Source organism: Macaca mulatta, chromosome 12 (assembly GCF_049350105.2).
Source record: "Macaca mulatta isolate MMU2019108-1 chromosome 12, T2T-MMU8v2.0, whole genome shotgun sequence".
Lineage (NCBI taxonomy): Eukaryota > Metazoa > Chordata > Mammalia > Primates > Cercopithecidae > Macaca > Macaca mulatta.
In genome coordinates this window covers 84,068,903-84,089,929 of record NC_133417.1, presented here as the reverse complement: position 1 = coordinate 84,089,929, position 21,027 = coordinate 84,068,903, and the positions used below count along the sequence as shown (strand labels likewise).

At 35.1% G+C, this 21,027-nt stretch overlaps 1 protein-coding gene across 12 annotated transcripts in view; it reads left to right on the top strand.

The window, feature by feature from the left end:
* Window positions 1–21,027, top strand: part of SESTD1 (SEC14 and spectrin domain containing 1) — a 157,184-nt gene that overhangs the window by 103,281 nt on the left and 32,876 nt on the right. For all 12 annotated transcript variants that reach the window (XR_013401799.1, XR_013401801.1, XR_013401800.1 and 9 more), the window contains 4 exon segments: window positions 9,266–9,379; window positions 11,287–11,384; window positions 14,212–14,267; window positions 16,856–17,067. Coding sequence is in view for 9 of the 12 variants with exons in the window: in NM_001257515.1 (NP_001244444.1) it covers window positions 9,266–9,379; window positions 11,287–11,384; window positions 14,212–14,267; window positions 16,856–17,067 (480 nt within the window). In the remaining 3 variants the exon portion in view is untranslated.

The window sequence follows — 21,027 nt, the reverse complement described above, 5'->3', positions numbered from 1 at the left end:
CCTCCCTAGTAGCTGGGACTATAGGTGTGTGCCACCACTCCCAGCTAACTTTTGTATTTTTAGTATAGACAGGGTTTCACCATGTTGGCCAGGATGGTCTCGATCTCTTGACCTCATGATCCGCTCGCCTCAGCCTCCCAACATAATACCATTTTGATTGGGATGTATGTATAATCTTAAAATTCAACATGAAAGGTAACTTTATAAATGATTTATGGTGAATCATTGTATTTTGTATGACTGTTTCTAAATTAACTGAAGATCCTTAATATTATTTCTTAGGTGGGAAAAACACAAATTGGTCTTACATTTTTATCTTGGTATAATATATTATTTAAGGCCAGGAGCAATGGCTCACGTCTGTAATCCCCACACTTTGGGAGGCTGAGATGGCAGGATTACTTGAGCCCAGGAATTTGGGACCAGCCTGGGCAACACAATGAGAACCCTTCTCTACAAATAATAATAACAACAACAACAAGAATAATAATAATAATATTAAAAACAGCTGGGTATGGTGATGCACACCTGTATTCCTAGTTACTAGGAAGGCTGAGGAGGGAGGATCACTTGAACCAAAGAGTCAAGGTGCAGTGGCACTCCAGCCTGGGTGCCAGAGAGAGACCCCGTCTCTAAAAAAAAAAAAAAAAAATTGTTTAAGGTGTTATTATGAAGTTTGCTTTAATTTAGTATTTTGTAATACTAATAATTAAGTAAATCCTTTTAGAAAAATTAAAACGAGCTTATTATATATACTACTTCATTATGTTCTGCAAAATAAATGTAGAATTATATGGAGAGTGTATGAAATTTTCATAACCAGGAAATAGTGATTTAGAGAGTCACAATAGGCTAGTCTAAAGAAATGCTGGATACTTTTGGAAAATTTACTCTTTTAAATATTTTTCTGAGAAATGAAAATGTTGAGTTTGTGGTTCCATCTTCTCCATGGGCAATGAATTTTTTATTTTTAAAGAAGGTTTGTCTTTAAGTTAGAATATGATGTTTCTATCAATTGGTCACTTAATTAAAACAGGTGACAATGTCAATAAATATTTGAAAGAATGTTTTGCAGAAGATAAGAATTAACCATATACTTTTTAAATTAATATAATCTATATATATTTGTGCCATTTTGTACTTTTCAGTATTTGTGCTCTAATTCACAATGTTATTTCTTATTCATTAATCACTTCCCTAAAGATTTTCAAAGCCTTTTTTATAGCTTTGGAAAATGTTTCTTTAGAATTTTCAGCAATTGTGTCATTGTTTCTTCATTTTCATATTTAGAATCATAGGATAAAATGAATTATACATAATATGTGATCTCAATATGATTTTGAGGGGGAATCTTTTCTAATTTTTTTCTTATTTTTAGTTGATGATTGCTCTCTGAGGCTAGACTTTAAAAAAAATTGATTATGGGCTGGGCACAGTGGCTCACGCCTGTAATCCCAGAACTTGGGGAAGCTGAGGCAGGTGGATCACCTGAGGTCAGGAGTTCAAGACCAACCTGGCCAAAATGGTGAAACCTCATCTCTACTAAAAAATTACAAAAACTAGCCAGGCGTGATGGTGGGCACCTGTAATCCCAGCTGCTCGGGAGGCTGAGGAAGATAATTGCTGGAACCTGGGAGGCAGAGGTTGCAGTGAGCTGAGATCGTGCTATTGCACTCCAGCCTGGGTGACAAGAGCAAAACTCTCTTACCAAAAAAAAAAAAAAAAAAAATTTATTTTCATTATGTTTCTTTCTTTGTTTTTTTCTTCTTTGCCAGGTAATAAAACATTTCCCATAACATAAAACTGATCCTTTGATTTGCATTGCTTTATATTTAAACTTTCATATAGGTTTGCCATCTGTGAAAGTTTAGTGGTCTCTTCAAGAGCTGTAACAGAAAGGAATATAGGAAGCCCTACCAGTATTTTGTAATTTTAAAAGCTGTAATGAAACAATTTATAGAAAATCACCTAGTGTGGGATTCCTAATTTTGTTTTGTTGCATTACCCTGAAATGTGTCAGTTTTTTCTGTTTTCTTCACGTTGAGTTTTTGCTTTTAAAACATCTAGAAATCTCTACACAGTCTTCCTTTTTCAACATTCCAGTTCTACTTCAGGCCTAAATCCCACCCTGCAAATGGTTTCTTATTTTGCTTGCACGTTTGAATTTGCTCTTTTCAAGCAAATTCACAGTGGTGAAATCACACCCTTCTGTGATGTTTGCCATCATTGGAGTGGAGTTGAATTGTCTGTTTATTCAAACTTGGTTTGTCCTCTGGGAAGCAGTTGTCTGTAATTTATATGTTGTATCCTGGTAAGTGGTGTAATTTTCCAAAGGCAGGTGGACAGTTTTTCACCTTTGTAAGCAGAGTGTATTTTTGCAGTGCATTGGAAGAAGGGATTCTCTTTCCTCTTACACATGCTGATCCTGACCCACTTTATAAAGGTGATTGTTAGGTGAAAAGCATATGTATAGAATAAGATGTTTCCTACTATTGCACACTCTTAAATGTCTTTTCCCTTCATTCTCTTTCTAAAATAATGTTTCTGGTAAAATGGAAACATTTATTGCTCTTTAGCCAGCCTACTCTGCCCTTTCTCCTCATCTTCACCCTCTTAAACAAAAATGAGATTATTGCAGTGGAAACTGAGATGTTTCATCACAGTAGATAGTTCTGTAAGTTGTTAATTGGAAATTATTGTGATTGTGAGTCTGCTGATTGTTCAAACTGTTGCTTTTCCCCCACATACGTTTAACTTCGAGATACCTTTGGTGTTGATAAAATTCTGTATGTCTACATGGCAGGGCTACTGTTTTAACTTTTAATAGCCACTAGTGAATTTTATAAGAATATGGATTGTATAAAATGTTTTATAATAATGGAGAAAATGAGTTTTCTGTAGCTCTCCATAATTGTGTTCTTCCCTTATTTAAAACTATTTTGCATAGGTAAAAACAGAATAGCAGTAATCTTGGTGAATTTTTTAAAAAATTATTTTGATTAAAAGATAATATACTCTTAAATATATGTTATGTCATAAAAGGTGAATCTGTACTGTTGACATTTAAGTTCATTTTAGGAAAAAGCTTTTAAGAGAATTATTCAGATGGAAATAAACTTCTGTTATATGTAGCTGTTAACTGGAAAATTTCCCTATGGCTCATTAAACTCGAAACATGTTTATCAGTGATTTTGGTGCATTTAGGAACTGTAAAAGTAGAAAGGAATACATATGGTAAGGCTAACCAGTGTGGGTAGAAAAGTGACAAGTGCTCTTCATTGGACAAGACAGGTAATATATTAGAGAGAATGGCCCAAATTAAATGTATCAGATATCAGCTCATTAGAATTATGTCCTTTTAGAGCTTAAAGAAGCATCATCAATAATTTAATGAAGATGGCTTCTTCGAAAGATTGGGGAATAAGCTTGGAGTGGTGAATTCTTTTAGGTTGTCTTCTACATAAGTTAGTGAATTTGTGGCAGAACTAGGGCACAAACCTGGAATGAATGGCTTCTAGTTTTGTATATTTTCATTTGTAAAATAATGGTGTTTTTTCCTGGTAAAAGGGTTGGGAAATCATCTGGAGTATTCTAGTAAAGCCTTTGGACCTCTATGCTGTTATGACGAAAGCAGCAACAACATTTAGGGTATCTTCAACAAAGGCTTTAGAACAAAGCAGAAAACTTTATTCTACATTTTGTGCCTTACACAACTGTCTCGGGAATATTGCAGAGAAATATTGCAAAGAAACAAATGAAAAGCTAATTTATTTGCCAGAAGCATATCTTATTCATCTTCACATTCCCAACACTAAAACACACGTCTTCTGATAAATAAGTTTAACTCCAGTAAGTAATGATTGTTAAGTGAATCAATAACACATTATTAAAAATTAAGTTTAATATAAGGAACATCTGGCTGTAAGTATTTGGATTTATTTCTGGGTTCTGTATTGGTATGGTATAAAAATAGTCACATAGACCAATGGAACAGAATAGAGAACCCAGAAATAAGTCATCCTGTGATTTACCATCCTATGATTTTAAATATGAAATCATCCTATGATTCTGAATATGAAAACAAAGAAACAATGACACTGTTACTATGGCCTTATAGTATGGTTTGAAATCAGGTTGTGTGATGCCTCCAGGTTTGTTCCTTTTGCTTAGTCTTGGTTTGGCTATACGGGCTCTTTTTTGGTTCCATATGAATTTTAGAATTGTGTTTTCTAATTCTGTGAAGAATGATGGTGGTATTTTGATGGGGGTTGTGTTGAATTTGTAGATTGCTTTTGGCAGTATGGGCATGTTCACAATATTGATTCTACTCATCCATGAGAATGAGATGTTTCCATTCGTTTGTGTCGTCTTTATTATATTATATATATATCATTATATTAATATATATCATATATTGTATATATATCTACATCTATCTATCTGTCTATGGAATACTACTCAGCCATATAAAGGAATAAATCAACAGCATTCACAGCGACCTGCATGAGATTGGAGACTATTATTCTAAGATAAGTAACTCAGGAATGGAAAACCAAACATCGTGTGTTCTCACTGATATGTGGGAGCTAACCTATGAGGACACAAAGGCATAAGAATGATAAAATAGACTTTGGGGACTTGGGGGAAAGAGTTGGAAGGGAGCAAGGGATAAAATACTATAAATAGGGTGCAATGTATACTGCTTGGGTGATGGGTGCACCAAAATCTCACAAATCACCACTAAAGAACTTACTCATGTAACCAAACACTAACTGTATCCCAGTAACCTATGGAAAATTAAAAATAAATAAGGGACATGATAGTGGGATTTTTCAAAAGAGAGATTTTCATCAGTATTTAAATAGAATATTATGTTGAATAAGATGCAATTGAGGAGCAAAAAGACCATCCTTAATATTTTGTATTTTTTTTGAGACAGAATCTCCTTCTGTTGCCCAGACTTGAGTGCAGTGGCACGATCATAGCTCGCTGCAGTCTTGAAATCCTGGGCTCAAGCAATCCTTTTACCTTGGCTGCCCAAATTGTTGGGATTACAAGCATGAGCCACCATGTCTGGCCTGCATTTTCAGGAGAGAGTGCTCTGGGATTTTATATTTTCAGATGTGAATTCATGCTCAATTTAGCAAGTAATTTATTTCCTCATAGAATAAATATATATTACTTGGTTTCATTTTTAGTATATATAGTTATATATCTTGTTAATATATTGCTTGACATTTTTGGAGAAAGGAAAAGTTCTTTTCGGGGATCTGATTGTGTTTAATTTCCCTAGTATGAAAGCATCTCTGTGGATCCCAAAAAAAAGAGTTGTGGGCTGGGTGTGGTGGCTCACACCTGTAATCCTAGCACTTTAGGAGGCCGGGGCGGGCGGATCACTTGAGGTCAGGAATGTGAGACCAGCCTGGCCAACATGGTAAAACCCCGTCTCTACTAAAAGTACAAAAAAAATGAACCAACCATGGTGGCATGCACCTGTAGTCCCAGCTACTTGGGAGGTTGAGAAAGGAGAATCGTTTGAACCTGGGAGGCGGAGCCTGCATTGAATTAGAAATCAGTAATACGGATTGCTGATATGATTGATTATTGATTTCTAGCTTAATTTTATTGTGATCGTAATACGTATTCCTTTGAAATTTACTGAGGCTTTCTTATGCACTAACATACAGTCAAGTTTTAAAATATTACATAACTTGCTTGAAAAGAACGTGTAATTCTCTTATTATTGGTTGTGGGATTCTGTATATGTTTATTAAATGCAGCTTTTTAATCTTTAGCTTCTCTTTGTCTTATACATTTTTTTTAAGAGACCAGATTGTTTGCCCTATAGAGTTTCCAGTAGTCTGCCTATTTCGGCAAGTATCCCTGTGGTATAATTTACATGTATTTTTATAAATTGATAGTTGGATTTAGACAGTGATTAGATTTAGAGTTGATTTTCTTTTTCCAAGGCTCGTCACAGGTGGTGATGTGTTCCTTGATCAAGAGATTTGTAATAGTTGTCTTTTTGTGATGTTAGTAGCCATTGATGTTCAGTGTCTAGATCTCTTACTTCATTAAAAATTATAAAATGATGATCTATTCTATTATTCCTTCTTCATTTACTAGCTGTAATAGTTTTATAATGAGAAAGTTATTATTTGTCTATCCAGTAATACAGTTTGTATATGAAAAGTGAAATAAATGCTTGTTTCTCTTTATTTGCTGGTTTCCTAATACACTTTATATATGAAAGGCGAAATAAATGCTTATTTATTTGCTGGTCTGTCTGTCTCCCTCCCTCCCTCCCTCCCTCCCTCCCTTCCTCCCTCCCTCCCTCCCTTCCTTCCTTTCTTCCTTTCTTCCTTCCTTTCTTCCTTCCCTTTCTTCTTTCCCTTCCCTTCCTTCCCTTCCTTTCCTTCCATTCTTTTCTTCCATTCTTTTCTTCGTGGAGTTCTCTGTCCCCCAGGCTGGAGTGCAGTGGTGCAATAATAGGTCCCTGCAGCCTAACTGCTGGAAACAAGTGATTCTTCTGCTTCAGCTTTCCAAGTAGCTGGGACTACAAGTACACTTTTTTATTTTTTATTTTTGTAGAGATTGGATTTTCTTATATTGCCCAGGCTGGTCTTAAACTCCTGGTTTCAAGCAATCCTCTTGCCTTGATCTCCCAAAGTGCTGAGATTACAGGCATGAGCCACCATGCCCAGTCTGGTTTTCATTATAGTGTGTTCTCTAGCTTAGTCCAGTGGTTATTATTTCTTTTGTATCAGTATGCACTCATTGATTTAAGCATATTTAATGTTTCAATTCATGGCATTTATCATTCTTATTGATGTGTAACTTGTCACATCTTTGGTCAGTAGAAGCCTTTTCACATCCTTTCGTCACAACCACAGTAGTCTTTGATAGCTTTTTTGATGTCTGGTAAGGTGTTCCAAGCTTACTCATCATGTGTATTTCTCCATTTCTCCAAGGAGCCCTGATTCCTTTTATTTTATTTTATTTTGTTAAAAAAGTTGTTTTTGACTAATGCTATTTTAGTAAAACCTGATTCTTTTTGAGAAATGGTACTCAGAGATCATAGTCTGGATACTAGGAGTATACATTTTGACAAAATTGGTCATTATTTCTAAACCTTCCATTGGACACAACTAGAAAATACATATACATATAAATGTGTGTGAGAGAGAGAGTGAGTGTGTGTGTTCATTTAAAATGAAATACATTGTGGAGTTTAAACTGATAATTCCAATTTAAAATGAGCACCATAAGGATGCTTTTTCTCTCCCACATCTTCCTTCCTCCCTTGCCAAAAATCCCATTTTCTTAAGGTTGTTGGGGATGGCAGAATTATAATATCCCATGTCACTCATTGGCTTTGTTCCTCATCAGGTGATTGCAGAATGGCAGTACTAAAACTATCACTAACAGCACGATTACTGAAAACATAAAGAATCTAATGATTCACCTCATTGGTTGTAGGTATTCTGTTTTCTTATGTCAGTTTTGATAAGTTACACTTTTTAATAGGAATGTGTCTATTCTTCTAAGTTTATAGGTATTGGCACAAAATTATCCTGTATCCTTAATGTCTTTTAAACCATTGCTATCAATGAAATTGTATTCTCCTTTACATTGTTACCATTATTTATTTGTACTTTGTTTTTCTTGCTTCATCCTATCAGAAGTTTGTTGATTTTATTAGTCTTTTCAAGAAGTAAATTTTGGCTTTTTTGAGCCCATGTAAGCTCTTAATTTATGTTTACTTCTGATTTTTCACCTCCTTTCTTCTATTTTCTTTGGACTTATTCTGTCTTTTTCCTCTCCTCACTTCTTAGATGAGTCACTTAGCTCATTCACTAGGCTGTGTTTCCTCATATAAATGTTTAAGACTATTAATTTCCATTTAATGTATTGTTATCAATAGCAATTTGTTGTGCACTCAAATTTGATAGAGTTCATAGTTCTATGAATTTTTCATGCAGTGTTTTTGGTATCTTCCTGAGGATGAAATTTCCCCTCTTTCGGCAAAGCAGTCTTGGTGATTTCTCCTTATTTATTGTTTATAACTTCATATACAGTATGGATGTACCTTGTTTTACATATTGTGTCTGTTTCTGAATGTTTCATTTGTCTCTTTCTGAGTTCTTCCACAAGTCCTCAAGTTGTTTTTTAAATTTTTTAAAAGTCAGTTTTATGAGGTATAATTTATGTGAAGTAAAATTCATGCCTTAGCATATAGTTTTATGAGATTTGACAAGCTCATATAGTCACATAATTTTTGCCATAATCAAGATACAAAAGAGTTCCAAAACTTTCGCACATGCGCTCTGTAGTAGCCCCGTCACCTTTCTCTCTGTGATGCCTACCTTCTCTTCAACTTCAAACTAGTTACAGGTTTCCCTGTAACCTCAGCTTTCTTAGGAGTTCCAAAAAAAGTTATAATTTTGCTGATTGTCTGGCTTTTGTTATTGTGAGAGTGGGAATGATGCCAGACACATTCTTTTTCTTATCAAGTCATTTTTGGTAAATTCACATTTCCATATATCATTTAGTATTAACACTACTGTTTGAATATCTTCCATAGATGCATTTTCTTTTATATTCATGTGTATCTTCACTGAAGTTTTATTTAGTTCTGCAATGGTCTCTTAGGTACTTACTTAATTTGTATTTGAAATCTTTTTAAGTTTAGAGTTAAAAGATTAGCATTTTAAAATGTACTTTTCAAGTTTGTAAATACTCTGATCTCCTAATTTTTACTAAAAATTAAATATTGGCATACATTATCGTGGGTTATACTCTACAACTGGAGGACTTGTTTTGTTCATATGTAATCAAAGGAACATTAGAAAAACTTTAAAATGGGTAACTTTTTGATCGCCGGATTTACTCTTCATAGAGCTTATCATTTTAGTGTCCTTAGCTAATTTTAAGGTGATGTGAAAATTTTTTATTACTTCATTGCATTAAGGAATTGATTTTTGTTACAAAGAAACATTAATAAAATATTTTTGAAAATATTTCATCTGAACTGCTGGTACCTGTTGTTTTTTAAAATGTGGTATTAGAAAAAGTTTTTGGTGAATTTTTTATCAGGTATCTATAACTTATTGAATTGGTTTTAAATATTGTATTAAGTAAATGATAATGTGTCATCATGTTGGAAACAGCATTGCATATTTTAACCTAATTTTACCTCCCGGTTACTTTCATGGACTTTAATAGGGGGTTACTAAATGTTTCTTTTCTTTTAACCTTTTTGTAGGTTATTTTAGTGTCTGCCAATAAATTGACTCGTTATATTGAACCATGCCAATTAACAGAAGATTTTGGTGGGAGTCTCACCTATGATCACATGGACTGGTTAAATAAGAGGCTGGTTGGTATATTACAATGAGATAAAATGTTATTGCATAGAAATAAGATATATTTTGACAACTTTATAATTTTATTCTATTAAAATATAGATTATTTTTCTTTTTACAAAAATGGAGAATTATGTGCATACTACATTATAACATAATAGACAAATACTGTGCAGTTGGACTTACTTGATTAGAATTCTGATTCTAGTTGCTAGGTGTATGGCCTTCAACAATGTATTTAATCTTGCCTTGGCTTGATTTCCACATTTGTAATATGGTGATAATAAGAGTACCTACCTTTGTGTGATTATGGGTAAAATGAAGTGAATATACATATAAAGCATTTAGAATAGCACCAGATATGATATAGTAGCACTATATAAGTATTAGCTATTACTGTTCTGTCATTGATAGCATTAGTAAAAGTTGTAAATTTTTAAAGTAGAATAACAGTAGCATAATTTCTCTTTTATTTTATTTTATTTTATTTTTTTTGAGACAGAGTCTTGCTCTGTTGCCCAGGCTGGAGTGCCGTGGCACAATCTTGGCTCACTGCAACCTCTGCCTCTGGGATTCAAGCAGTTCTCCTGCCTTGGCCTCCTGAGTAGCTGGGATTACAGGCATGCGCCACCATGCCCAGCTAATTTTTGTATTTTTAGTAGAGACGGGGTTTCACCATGTTGTTCAGGCTGATCTCAAACTCTTGACCTCGTGATCCACCTGCCTTGGCCTCCCAGAGTGCTGGGATTACAGGCATGAGCCAGTGCTCCCAGCGAACAGCAGCATAATTTCTTGAGGTGATCTAGTTGCTTTACCATTTTCAGAGAATATTTAAACATTAATTTGAATTATCAACTTGAAGAGCAGTTTGACATATTAAACATTTTCATTTGTGAAAATTTATCATCTTCGGCAATCTAGACTTCTGAAATCTGCTACTCTGTGTAATTTGATGGTTTTTTAAATTCAACTACTGAAAGAAAAAACATCAGATTAACTCATTTTAGATTAAATGATAATTTTTTTGGAGAATAGTGAACTTTTGGTTATCTCTGAATGGTTAACTAATTCTGTATCCACCCAGATTATTTAGAGACAGGGTCTTGCCCCAGGCTGAAATGCAGTGGCATGATCACCACACACTGCAGCCTTTAACTCCTGGGCTCAAGCAGTGCTTCCAACTCAGCCTCTCAAGTAGTTGGTACTGCAAGTGCATGCCACCATGCCTGACGAAGGTTTTATTTTTCGTAGAGATGGAGTCTCCTTGTTGCCCAGGCTGGTCATGAACTCCTGGGCTCAAGCAACCCCTCTACCTCAGCCTCCCAAAATGCTGGGATTACAGGCATGAGCTGCTGTACCCAGCCTATTTCTACCATATTTAAAAAGTGCTGTCAGTCAAGTGATTGTCCACTTTATTATGTACGTTTAAACAGACTTGCGCAAATTCCTTTTCAGAAATATTTGAAGAAATCATTAAAATTATAACTAATTTTAAATGCTATATGCATGTATGTAACAACTATTATATGAAACCAACATGTGTTGGTGATAGAATAACATAAAGAAATGTTCTGTAACTGTTATTAGAGACTTAGCATGTTCTAAATTACATGTATGTAATTAGAACTGTTATCGATGCAAATGTTTCTCAAAGAAACACTTATCTGAATGGAGAATGAAGATAATTTATTGATGTATTTAAATTTTAAAAATTATTTATCCATGAAACTATTCATTGCTTTAGGAAACAGTTTTGTCTTCTCTTGTGTACATTGTTGTGCTCTGGTGGTAGAATTGCACTGACTGCCAGGGAAGGAAAACAAATCCTAGCTGGCCAATTCTATTGCTCTTAACAGATGATCCTTATTACATATTAATTTTTAAGACTGTTCTTAGTATGTTAATAAAACTCATATTGTAGGTTTTTGAGAAGTTTACAAAGGAATCTACATCATTATTAGATGAACTTGCTTTGATTAACAATGGAAGTGATAAAGGAAATCAGCAAGAGAAAGAAAGGTAGGTGGCTAGTGGCGTGCAATTATATCCTTTCAAAACTGTAATTGATCTGATAAAAGATAGCTCTGTTGTTAATACAGGCTAAAAAATCTACAGTAAAAAAAGTCTTCATTCTATCAAAATTGATATACAATATTCATGAGAATTTGCTTTACATGTAAAACGTATTGGTTTAAATCAAAGTTTCTTCACAAAAGCCTTGTTTTTTTTTTTTTTTTTTTTTTTTGAGACGGGGTCTCACTCTTGCCCAGGCTGGAGTACAGTGGCACGATCTCGGCTCACTGCAACTCCGCCTCCTGGGTTCATGCCTGGGTTCATGGGTTCTCCTGCCTCAGCCTCCCGAGTAGCTGGGACTACAGGCGCCCGCCACCTCACCTGGCTAATTTTTTTGTATTTTTAGTAGAGACGGGGTTTCACCATGTTAGCCAGGATGGTTTTGGTCTCCTGACCTCTTGATCTGCCTGCCTCGGCCTCCCAAAGTGCTGGGATTACAGGTGTGAGCCACCGTGCTTGGTCCATTTTTAAATGAATAGTAATGTATTTACTTTTTTCTGACACTATGTAAAGTGTTTCAAGAACATATTTTCAAAAGAAACAATTTTCTGCCTTTTTAGAGTTATCTTCTTTCCTGGCTAAGAATATGAAAAAAGTTGCAGTTTGAAATACAATTATTATAACCCTTATTTGAATACATTAGCACTAAAATGTCTAGCCTATAGAACTTTTTCTGTTGTTGTAAAATATGTGATATTCGTGAATTGAACTTGGAGAATTTAGTGTTTTATGACATGCGATGAAGTAATAGTTGAGTTGTGTTATCTGAATGTAACTACCTAGATTTATCATGTTAACAGATTTTCCTTGATTTATAGCCTTGTCAGCTTTCACATTTCTGTTGGTAGGCCAAGTCCCCCTCCTCAGATAAAAAACACTTTAGCAAGCAAATTAACTATTCAGATCACTTGATTATTACTGGTCACTAGAACAGTAATTTTTCATTAGGAAATGTGAAAGAATCCTTGTCTTCCCTATCATCCTGTCTCCTTTGAATCTGACCTTGAAGATACAGTGGAACCTTAATAAAATGCTTGTTGTTATTCCATGAATCCAAATACAGTCACATATCAAGTTTTTGAGTGTAAGATCTTAGTTTTAACAAAATCTTGATTAAATCAAAGTCAAAATGTGAAAACAAATGGTTTGAATGTAAATCTGATTAAAGTCACCACAAGCAGTTAGGAATGTTTCTGTCCTATAGATGCCATATAAAAATGTAAAATTATGAAATTTTGTCTGTGTATATAAATATGTGATTGTGTGTCTGTAGATATCGCACACACATATATGCTGTGGTTTAGGAATTGAAAATATCATGAGTTACTTGATGAAAATTAGCTGGACTTCTTTGCTTTCTGAATAGTCCATCAGAGTAAGTTTGATGTTTCTTCGTTATATTCCTTGGGAAAGACATCCCATGTTGGTGCCTATAGAAAATGAGTCCATGGTCAAAGAGTTTAATGCTGTTGACTATATTTCCCTCTTTGAGAATGACTATGAATATTGCAGATTATAGGTTCTAAAGAAGCAGTGCAGCAAAGAAACCTGTTTAATTGCTTCCTTAAAACATATCTTATTCAGGCCGGGTGCAGTGGCTCACGCCTGTAATCCCAGCACTTTGGGAGGCCAAGGTGGGTGGATCACGAGATCAGAAGATAGAGACCATCCTAGCCAACATGGTGAAACCTTGCCTCTACTAAAAATACAAAAATTAGCCGGGCATCGTGGCGCACGCCTGTAGTCCCAGCTACTCAGGAGACTGAGGCAGGAGAATCCCTTGAACCCGGGAAGCAGAGATTGTAGTGAGCCGAGATCACGCTATTGCACCCCAGCCTGGGTGACAGAGCGAGACTCCGTCTCAAAAAAAAAAACTTTTTCGGTGTTTTGGGAAACACTTTGGAAAGTGCTGGTTTGCATGACTACATGAAATATCAAAACCTTGTATTTGCCAGTTCCTCGTGCAAGGAACTCACGTGTTATTGCTTAGTTTCCTTTAAACCCCACATCCCAGATAATAGAGTCCCTCCTCTTGCAAATTTTAATCAACCGTCTTTTTTTTTTTTTTCCAACATTCTTTATGTCAATCCTCAGAAAGCATCTGAGGACCTAGATCAATTGACAAAAAGCAAAAAATTTAGCACAAGACCGGTCAGTTGCAGCAGCAAGGTCCTTGTCCCCTTTCTTTCCTTCATCTTTTCTTTCCTGTATGTGTTTAGGAAAATAAAGGCAGATGTCCAGCTGCACAAGAAGTATGATTAGGGAAGAGAGTACAACTGCTAGGACGGACACACACACACACACACACGCACACACACACACCCCTCTGGAATATAAGACAGAATATTTGCAGCTATCAAAGATTGCTGTAGGTAAATAAAGTTTTGACTGGAGGATGGCTGCATGCATTTTTTTAATGTTAAATTTCTGGGTTACTATATGACAAACTTCATTTTGAAACAAATATTCATTGGATAAATACTAAATGGACTTCTTTGATATATTTGAAATAATATTATGACTAAAAACAGTAAACTGTATTTTTCCAAGTAGTTATTTTATGATTTATTATGTTGGTATTTCTCTGGCTACTAGTATTTACTTTTCCCAAATGGGCTTCCTTATGCTTGAGATAAGTTAGCATGGTAGAATGGTATGCTTCAGATTTTCATACTTTTGTGCCCCTGTTTTGATTTTTTATATATAAAGGAATTTTTAAAGTTACATTGATAGAAATATGTCTTTTGAAAATTACTCATTTGGTGTTTTCCAGGTCTGTGGATTTAAACTTTCTTCCATCGGTTGATCCTGAGACGGTTCTTCAAACAGGTAAGATTTAAAAAATATTTGTAATAATAATCCAGTAAACCAATTGGATTGATTGGTTCATTAAATAAACATGAGTTCAGCATGAATGTGGTACATGTGGAAGGAACTCAAGGGGAAATTTTTCAGGACCAGGGACTGGTTTTGTGGAAGACAATTTTTCTGTGGACTGGGTGAGGGATGGTTTCGGGATAAAACTGTTCCACGTTAGATCATTGGACATTAGATTCTTATAAGGAGCATGCAACCTGGATCCCTCGCACGCATAGTTGACAATAGGGTTTGTGCTCCTGTGACAGTCTGAGGCCGCCACTGCTCTGACAGGTGGCAGAGCTCAGGTAGTAGTGCTTGCTGGCCTGCCGTTCATCTCCTGCTGTGTGGCCCAGGGTGGGGGTAGGAGGAACCCCAGCTTTATAATATTTTTAAAAATTAGTAATAATTATCTCTCCCTTAAAAATTTGGATTTATTTTATTATCAATAAAATGAAGATAAAAATTTTTATTTCACTGGGTTGCCCTAAGAATTATTGAACACTCCTTATGTGGCAGACATTGTATTTATGTATTTTTCTTTTTCATTCTCCTAACAAGCCTTTGAGATAATTAGTGTTATTTTATCTGTTTTGTACTGGAGGAAGCCAAGGTTTAGTGATAGAAAATAACTTGCTGAAGATCAAGTAACTATTAAACTCTCTCTCTCCATAGCTAAATCCAAAGCCAAAGCTCTACTGTTTTATAATCTTCGATGTAAAAACACTGATCACCTTGCAAAGCCTTGCACATAGTGCTGCCTGATATGTATATTCCAACCCAAATATCTCTGGTAGCAGTTTCACAAACTCTAGGAGAACCAAACTGTAATTTTTTCCAATTGAAATACCTCAATTTTATTTCTAATCTTTTTTTAATAATAGCTCATAACTCTAATCCTACGGTGTGCCACCTCTGAGCACTTTACATATGTTAATTCATTTCGGTCCTGTGAAATAGATACTATTGTCATCCCAGTTTTAAGACGGGAAAGCTGAAGCATAAAAAGGTTAAGTAACTTATATAGGTTACACAGCTAGTAAATGCTGAAGCTGAGACTTGGACCTAGGCAGTTTGATTTCAAAGCATGCTCTTTGAGATCATGACACTATCATGACAGCATAGTGTTGTGATATCCACAAGGAAAATGATATCCACAAGGAAAATATTAAGGATGACAGTTGTCAAAGTAGAAAAAATTAAATGTATTCTGATATTCATAGCTTTTATGAATGTATATAAAACGACTGCGCAAATCTTTAGAACAGTTACTTTTCCAATTATAAAATGTAATAAATAATAAAGAAGTAAATTCTGAATGTATTTGTTGTGTTGATTCAGGTGTCCTAAGTTCTTCCAGTATGATATACAGCTTATTTTGTTAGAGAACAAAGAAATACTTGTAATCTCTGAATTATTATATGTTTAGAAGGTACTGTCAGTAAAATACTGCTCTAGATTTAAAACTTAATTCCATACATATGTTTAACAGCTTGAAACTTTTTATTTTAATTCATTGAATTAAGCTTTTACAATTTCTGTTTTAAATTTAATTTTATATGCTACTAGGTCCTATTTTATATGCTGTTAACTTTTAAACTAAGGATTGAACGAGAATATAAAACGAAGAAGTTTAGAACAATCATAGGTACTTTTAGAAATTAGAAATACCTCCAAACCATAATAAAAGTTCAGTTGCTGTATATTGATAGCCATTTAAATTTAGGATATTATTCTAAATAAGGAAGAGAATTTAAATATGTGTGTTGTTTTGATGCCTAAATATTAGTCACAAAAACAATTTTTACCTTCTTTACTTTTAAAATTAATACCTACAGCTTTAATTGTTGCACATTTTGCAATTGTAGTTCCTCATGTACGAGTGGATTTTCTACATGAGTTTTCTGTAATTGAGTCACATTCACTGCAGTTCTAACACTAGTACGGCCCGTTATTATTCACTGTTAATATGTTGTGAAGATTCTTATAAATAGAGATTATATAAATATTATTTTGTACTTGTAATAAAAACTTTCTTCTTTTAATCATTCGTTATACTATCACCTTTTTTTTAAATGCTATAATTGAAAATATGGATTAATACTGAAACCCTACAACATACAACTTGGATTAGTACCATCAGACAGAAATCCCACAGTATAATTTTGCTCTACAGATAAATAGGATTGTTTGGCACAGTATCCTGAGTAATTAATTCACCAATAACAAAAATGTGATTGATAGAAAAAAATATATAAACCGTATATGTGCCATATTTAATATGTAGTATAGTATTTCTATGGTGTATATATTTATGATGTATGATTAGCATTTTAATATACTAGTTTACATAGTATATATGTATACACACATATACATATTAATATGTGCAGTTTTCCTATTTACTGTGATACATACATTTTTAAATTGCATTTATAACCTGATAGATATGTAGGTAGACAGATAGGTTTTAAAAACAAGGGACTAGAATTGAGAATATTGAGAAGTGAGAATTGCATTTCTTTACAGATATTAATTTCAAGTATCTTTTATTTGTAAAGGGCATGAATTATTATCCGAATTACAGCAGCGTCGATTTAATGGCTCAGACGGAGGGGTTTCATGGTCTCCAATGGATGATGAACTGCTCGCACAGCCACAGGTTATGAAATTATTAGATTCACTCCGAGAGCAATATACCCGCTACCAGGAAGTTTGTAGGCAACGTAGCAAGCGCACACAGTTAGAAGAGATTCAACAGAAGGTGATGCAGGTAGGTGTCTGATTTGAATATATTTAACTCTTTTTAATTCCTTATAATTTCTACTGTGTGACTATTAAGTCTTATATGTACTATATAGAAAACCTTAGAACATATCAAACTGGATTCTGAAACTTTTGAATTAGGTATTGTTTTACAAATAGTATTTGAATTAAAAGTTATTTCTACAGTGATGACATTGAGCATTGAGCTTAGTGTAACAATGAACTTCAAAAATAACTGATTCTTGGAAACATCATCAGTGGTCTCAGTGTATTCTTGCAAAAAATAACATTTCATTATTGATATTTGGTTTATTCTTAATTTCTAATAACTTAGTTTTTTGGTTAATTTAGGCATTATGAAGAGTATTTCTGTCCTAGCAAAATAACCCATGTAATGCAAATGATTCTAATATTAAATTTTTTTATAATACTGATAGAAAACATTAAATGTATTTAGTTGTTAGGAATTTTAATTTCTTTTAAAATTTATTTTTATGAGAAAAGTAGGCTAAAATACTAAAAATGCTAAAGGAATACATTTCTATTATTTAGATTACACTCTGGATTTTTATGTTGAATAATTAAGAAAATAAATCTTCAAATATTTTATTTAAAAATACAAACTGGAGACATCTTAATTTTTAAATCTAGGTTCATTCACTCATTAGATAAACATTTATTAAGTGTTTCTTTTGTGGAAGGCATTGTGGTAGATTTTGTACAGTATATAAAGGTAAACTTGGTTTTTACTATCAATAAGTTTAAGGCGAGAAAGTGTTAAGAGTCACAGGACATGACTGAGGGGTTATAGCCACTTATAGGAAGGATTATTTCTCAGCTGCAGGTAATCTGGGAAGACTTAGTGGGGGAAGTAGCATTTGAGATTGTCCTCCCAGAATGTATCTGATTTCACCAGGCAGTGATAGGTTTTGAAAGAATTGGCATTTTGGGGAGGATAAAGAGTAGCATGAGTAAAGCAGCGTAGAATCCTAAGTTCTGTTGAGGAAAAAGGAAGCAGTAGGCACAGTAGGAAGTGGATGACTTTTTTGAGTCACTGAGTGTGATCCCAATCCCAGTTCCTCTGCTTAGCTGTGTGACCATTCACTATACTTCACCTACCTGAGCCTCACTTGTTCTGTTTTCTTTCTTTCCTCTTTTCCTCTCTTTTTTTCCCTGTCTGCCTTCTTTGCTTAATTGAAACAGGAATGATAATACTCCCTTTGAAAGGCTAGTGTTTGGAAAGAACCCAGCTCTCAATCAGTGGTAGTTATTTTATGTATTTCTTTTGAACTAGACTCTACTTTAGAGGTCTAGTGTAGTTACTGGCAAACTTCTGTAAAATTCCAGACATTTAGACTTTGTGAACCATACAGTCTTTCTTGCAGCTGTGGCTGCTTAACTCTGCCATTATAGTACAAGAGCAGATATAGACATTGTGTAAACCAACATGTGTGGCCATTCTCCAATAAACTTTTATTTATTATACAAACACAGGTGGTGGGCCAGAATTGGCCTGCACAATTGATCTAGTTCATGACTTCTCAAATTAGAGCATCAGGATGTCATGGGAAAAAAGATTTCAGAGGAAGGAAGGAGTTGGATCATGGAAGATGTTGAATTTCAGGCAAAAGGATTTAGAATGTATTCCATGATAACCACATATAAACTGGATATTTCTGAGCATATGTTAATTGTACATGGCTTTTTCCATGGACTTCATTCATAAGTTAAAGAGTTTGTTTTAAATGCAGGTAAGTTTTAGCCAATTAGCTTGAGATTATCTTTGAAAACCACTAAGATAGAGTAGCAGAGCAGTACAGAAATCATATTCTGAACCCAAATAATCTGAATCTACCCTCTTCTACCACTTCCAAGCTGCTTGACCTTGGGGAGAAAGAAAGTCCTAGTTTCTATGTCATAGTCTCCTCTTCAGTAAGCAGAGGATAACAACAGTAACCACAATAGCAGCAACAATAATGCCTACTTATTAGGACTGTTACAAGAACTAAAGAAGATAATTTTCATGAAATATTTAGTGTTTGACACATAATGAGTCCTCTTTGAATAACACCTGTTAGTTCATCCATTAAAAAAAATGAATGTCTACAGTAGTATGACATTGTCCTAGGTTCAACAATGTGATGGTGAGTAAAACTAGGATTGTTGCTTCCTGGGACATATTTACATGATGACACAAACAGCTGTGAAATGGCAGCTATGACAAGTGCCAAGAAGGAGAGTGATGGGAATAGGATTAGGATGAGTAAGAAGATACTAGAGACGAATCATATTTCTGACTTGTAAGACTTGGTGTCTTAGCTTGCAAGATAATGGTGTTGCCCACCTAGGGAACACTGGGCAAGATTTGGATATTACTGTGGGTGCAAAATAGTGTGGAGAATCATGAGTTTGGTTTCAGACTTGTTAAGTTTGAGGTGACTGTGACTTCTAAGAGAATATGTAGAAGGGTAGTTCAGAACAGGTCCAAACTTCGAAGTCTGGGCTGGGGTATATTTGTTTGTCATCTGTGCGTGAATGGTAATTAAAAGCATTGATGTGGATGAAAATTGCCTGAAGAGAAAGTTGAGAGAGGTAAGAAGAGTGCTTTAAACTGAACTTTGAAAAACTGTAACATTTCATGGCAAGGTAGAGGAGCACACACCTGAAAAGAAGGCAGTGAAGGACTGGCCAAAGATGAGAAAGTGTGAAGAGTTCTTTGTCATGGAAACCAAGGGAAGAAAGCATTTCAGGGAAGGAGTTTTACAAACCTGTCAAATGCTGCTGAAAGGGTAAATAAAAGGACTTAAAATGTCTGTTAGAAAAGCACAAGATTGAGGTCACTGGTGACCACAGGGCATGGAGTGGCAAGGCCAGGAGCAACAGTGGAGTGAATTCAGGAATGAAAGGGAGGTGTGGTGAAGGAAGCAATGAGTATCGACAAGTAGTTGATAAGTCTGTCTCTGAAGGAAAGATGAGAAATAGAGTAATGGCTATAAGTGGTGGAAGAGGGGTTGTATTGCATTGCGAGGGCTGCCATAGCAAACAGACTAAGTGATTTAACAACAGAAATGTATTTTCTTGGAGTTCTGAGATCAGGAGGTCAGTAGGATTGGTTCCTTTGAGGGCCATGAAGGAAGGCTCTGTTCCAGCCTCTCTCCTTGGCTTGACGATGGCCTTCTCCCTGTCTTCACATTGTCTTCTCTCTGTATGTGTCTGTGACCAGATTTCCTCTCCTTATAAGGATACCAGTCATACTGGATTGGGCCCACCCTAAATACCTTATTTTAGGTTAATTACCTCTTTAAAGACTCTGTCTCCTAATAAATATTGTTACAATCTGAGGTACTGGGGGTCAGGACTTCAACCAATGTATTTTTGAGGGGAGGGACACAATTCAACCTATAGGAGGGGTAAGGATAGTTGTTCTTTCTTTTCATGATATGAAAAACTTTAAAGATTGCTGGAAAGTGTTGCGGGGAGAGGTTGAATACACAAGAGAGAAGGAATAATTAATACTATCAAGTTCCCAACAAGGTGGAATCAAAGCACAATAGAAGGGATTTGCTTTAGAATGAAAGAGGGAGAGCTCTTCCTGTGTTGCAGGAAGAAGGATGGCTAGGATTGCCATAGGACCATGAGGTTCCTATGACTGCTGCCCAGTAAACAGACCAGTTATACAGACAGCAGAGAAAGAGTTAATTCTTGCAGGGCACTGAGCAAGGAAATGGGAGGAGACCCTCAAATCCATCTCTTTGAGGAGTCTTTAAGGCTAGAGTTTTTAAGGGGATCATGGAGGGTAAGGGGCTGGAAAATTGGGGTTGTTGATTGGTTAAGGCGAGGGAGATGAAGTCAGCAGGATGTGGAAACTGCATTATTTGGTGAGTCAGCGTCATGGGCCCCTCCGACCAGCTGGCAGAGTAGTTTCGTCAGTATGCAGGACCTGAAGGAATGTCTCAAAGTGAAAACA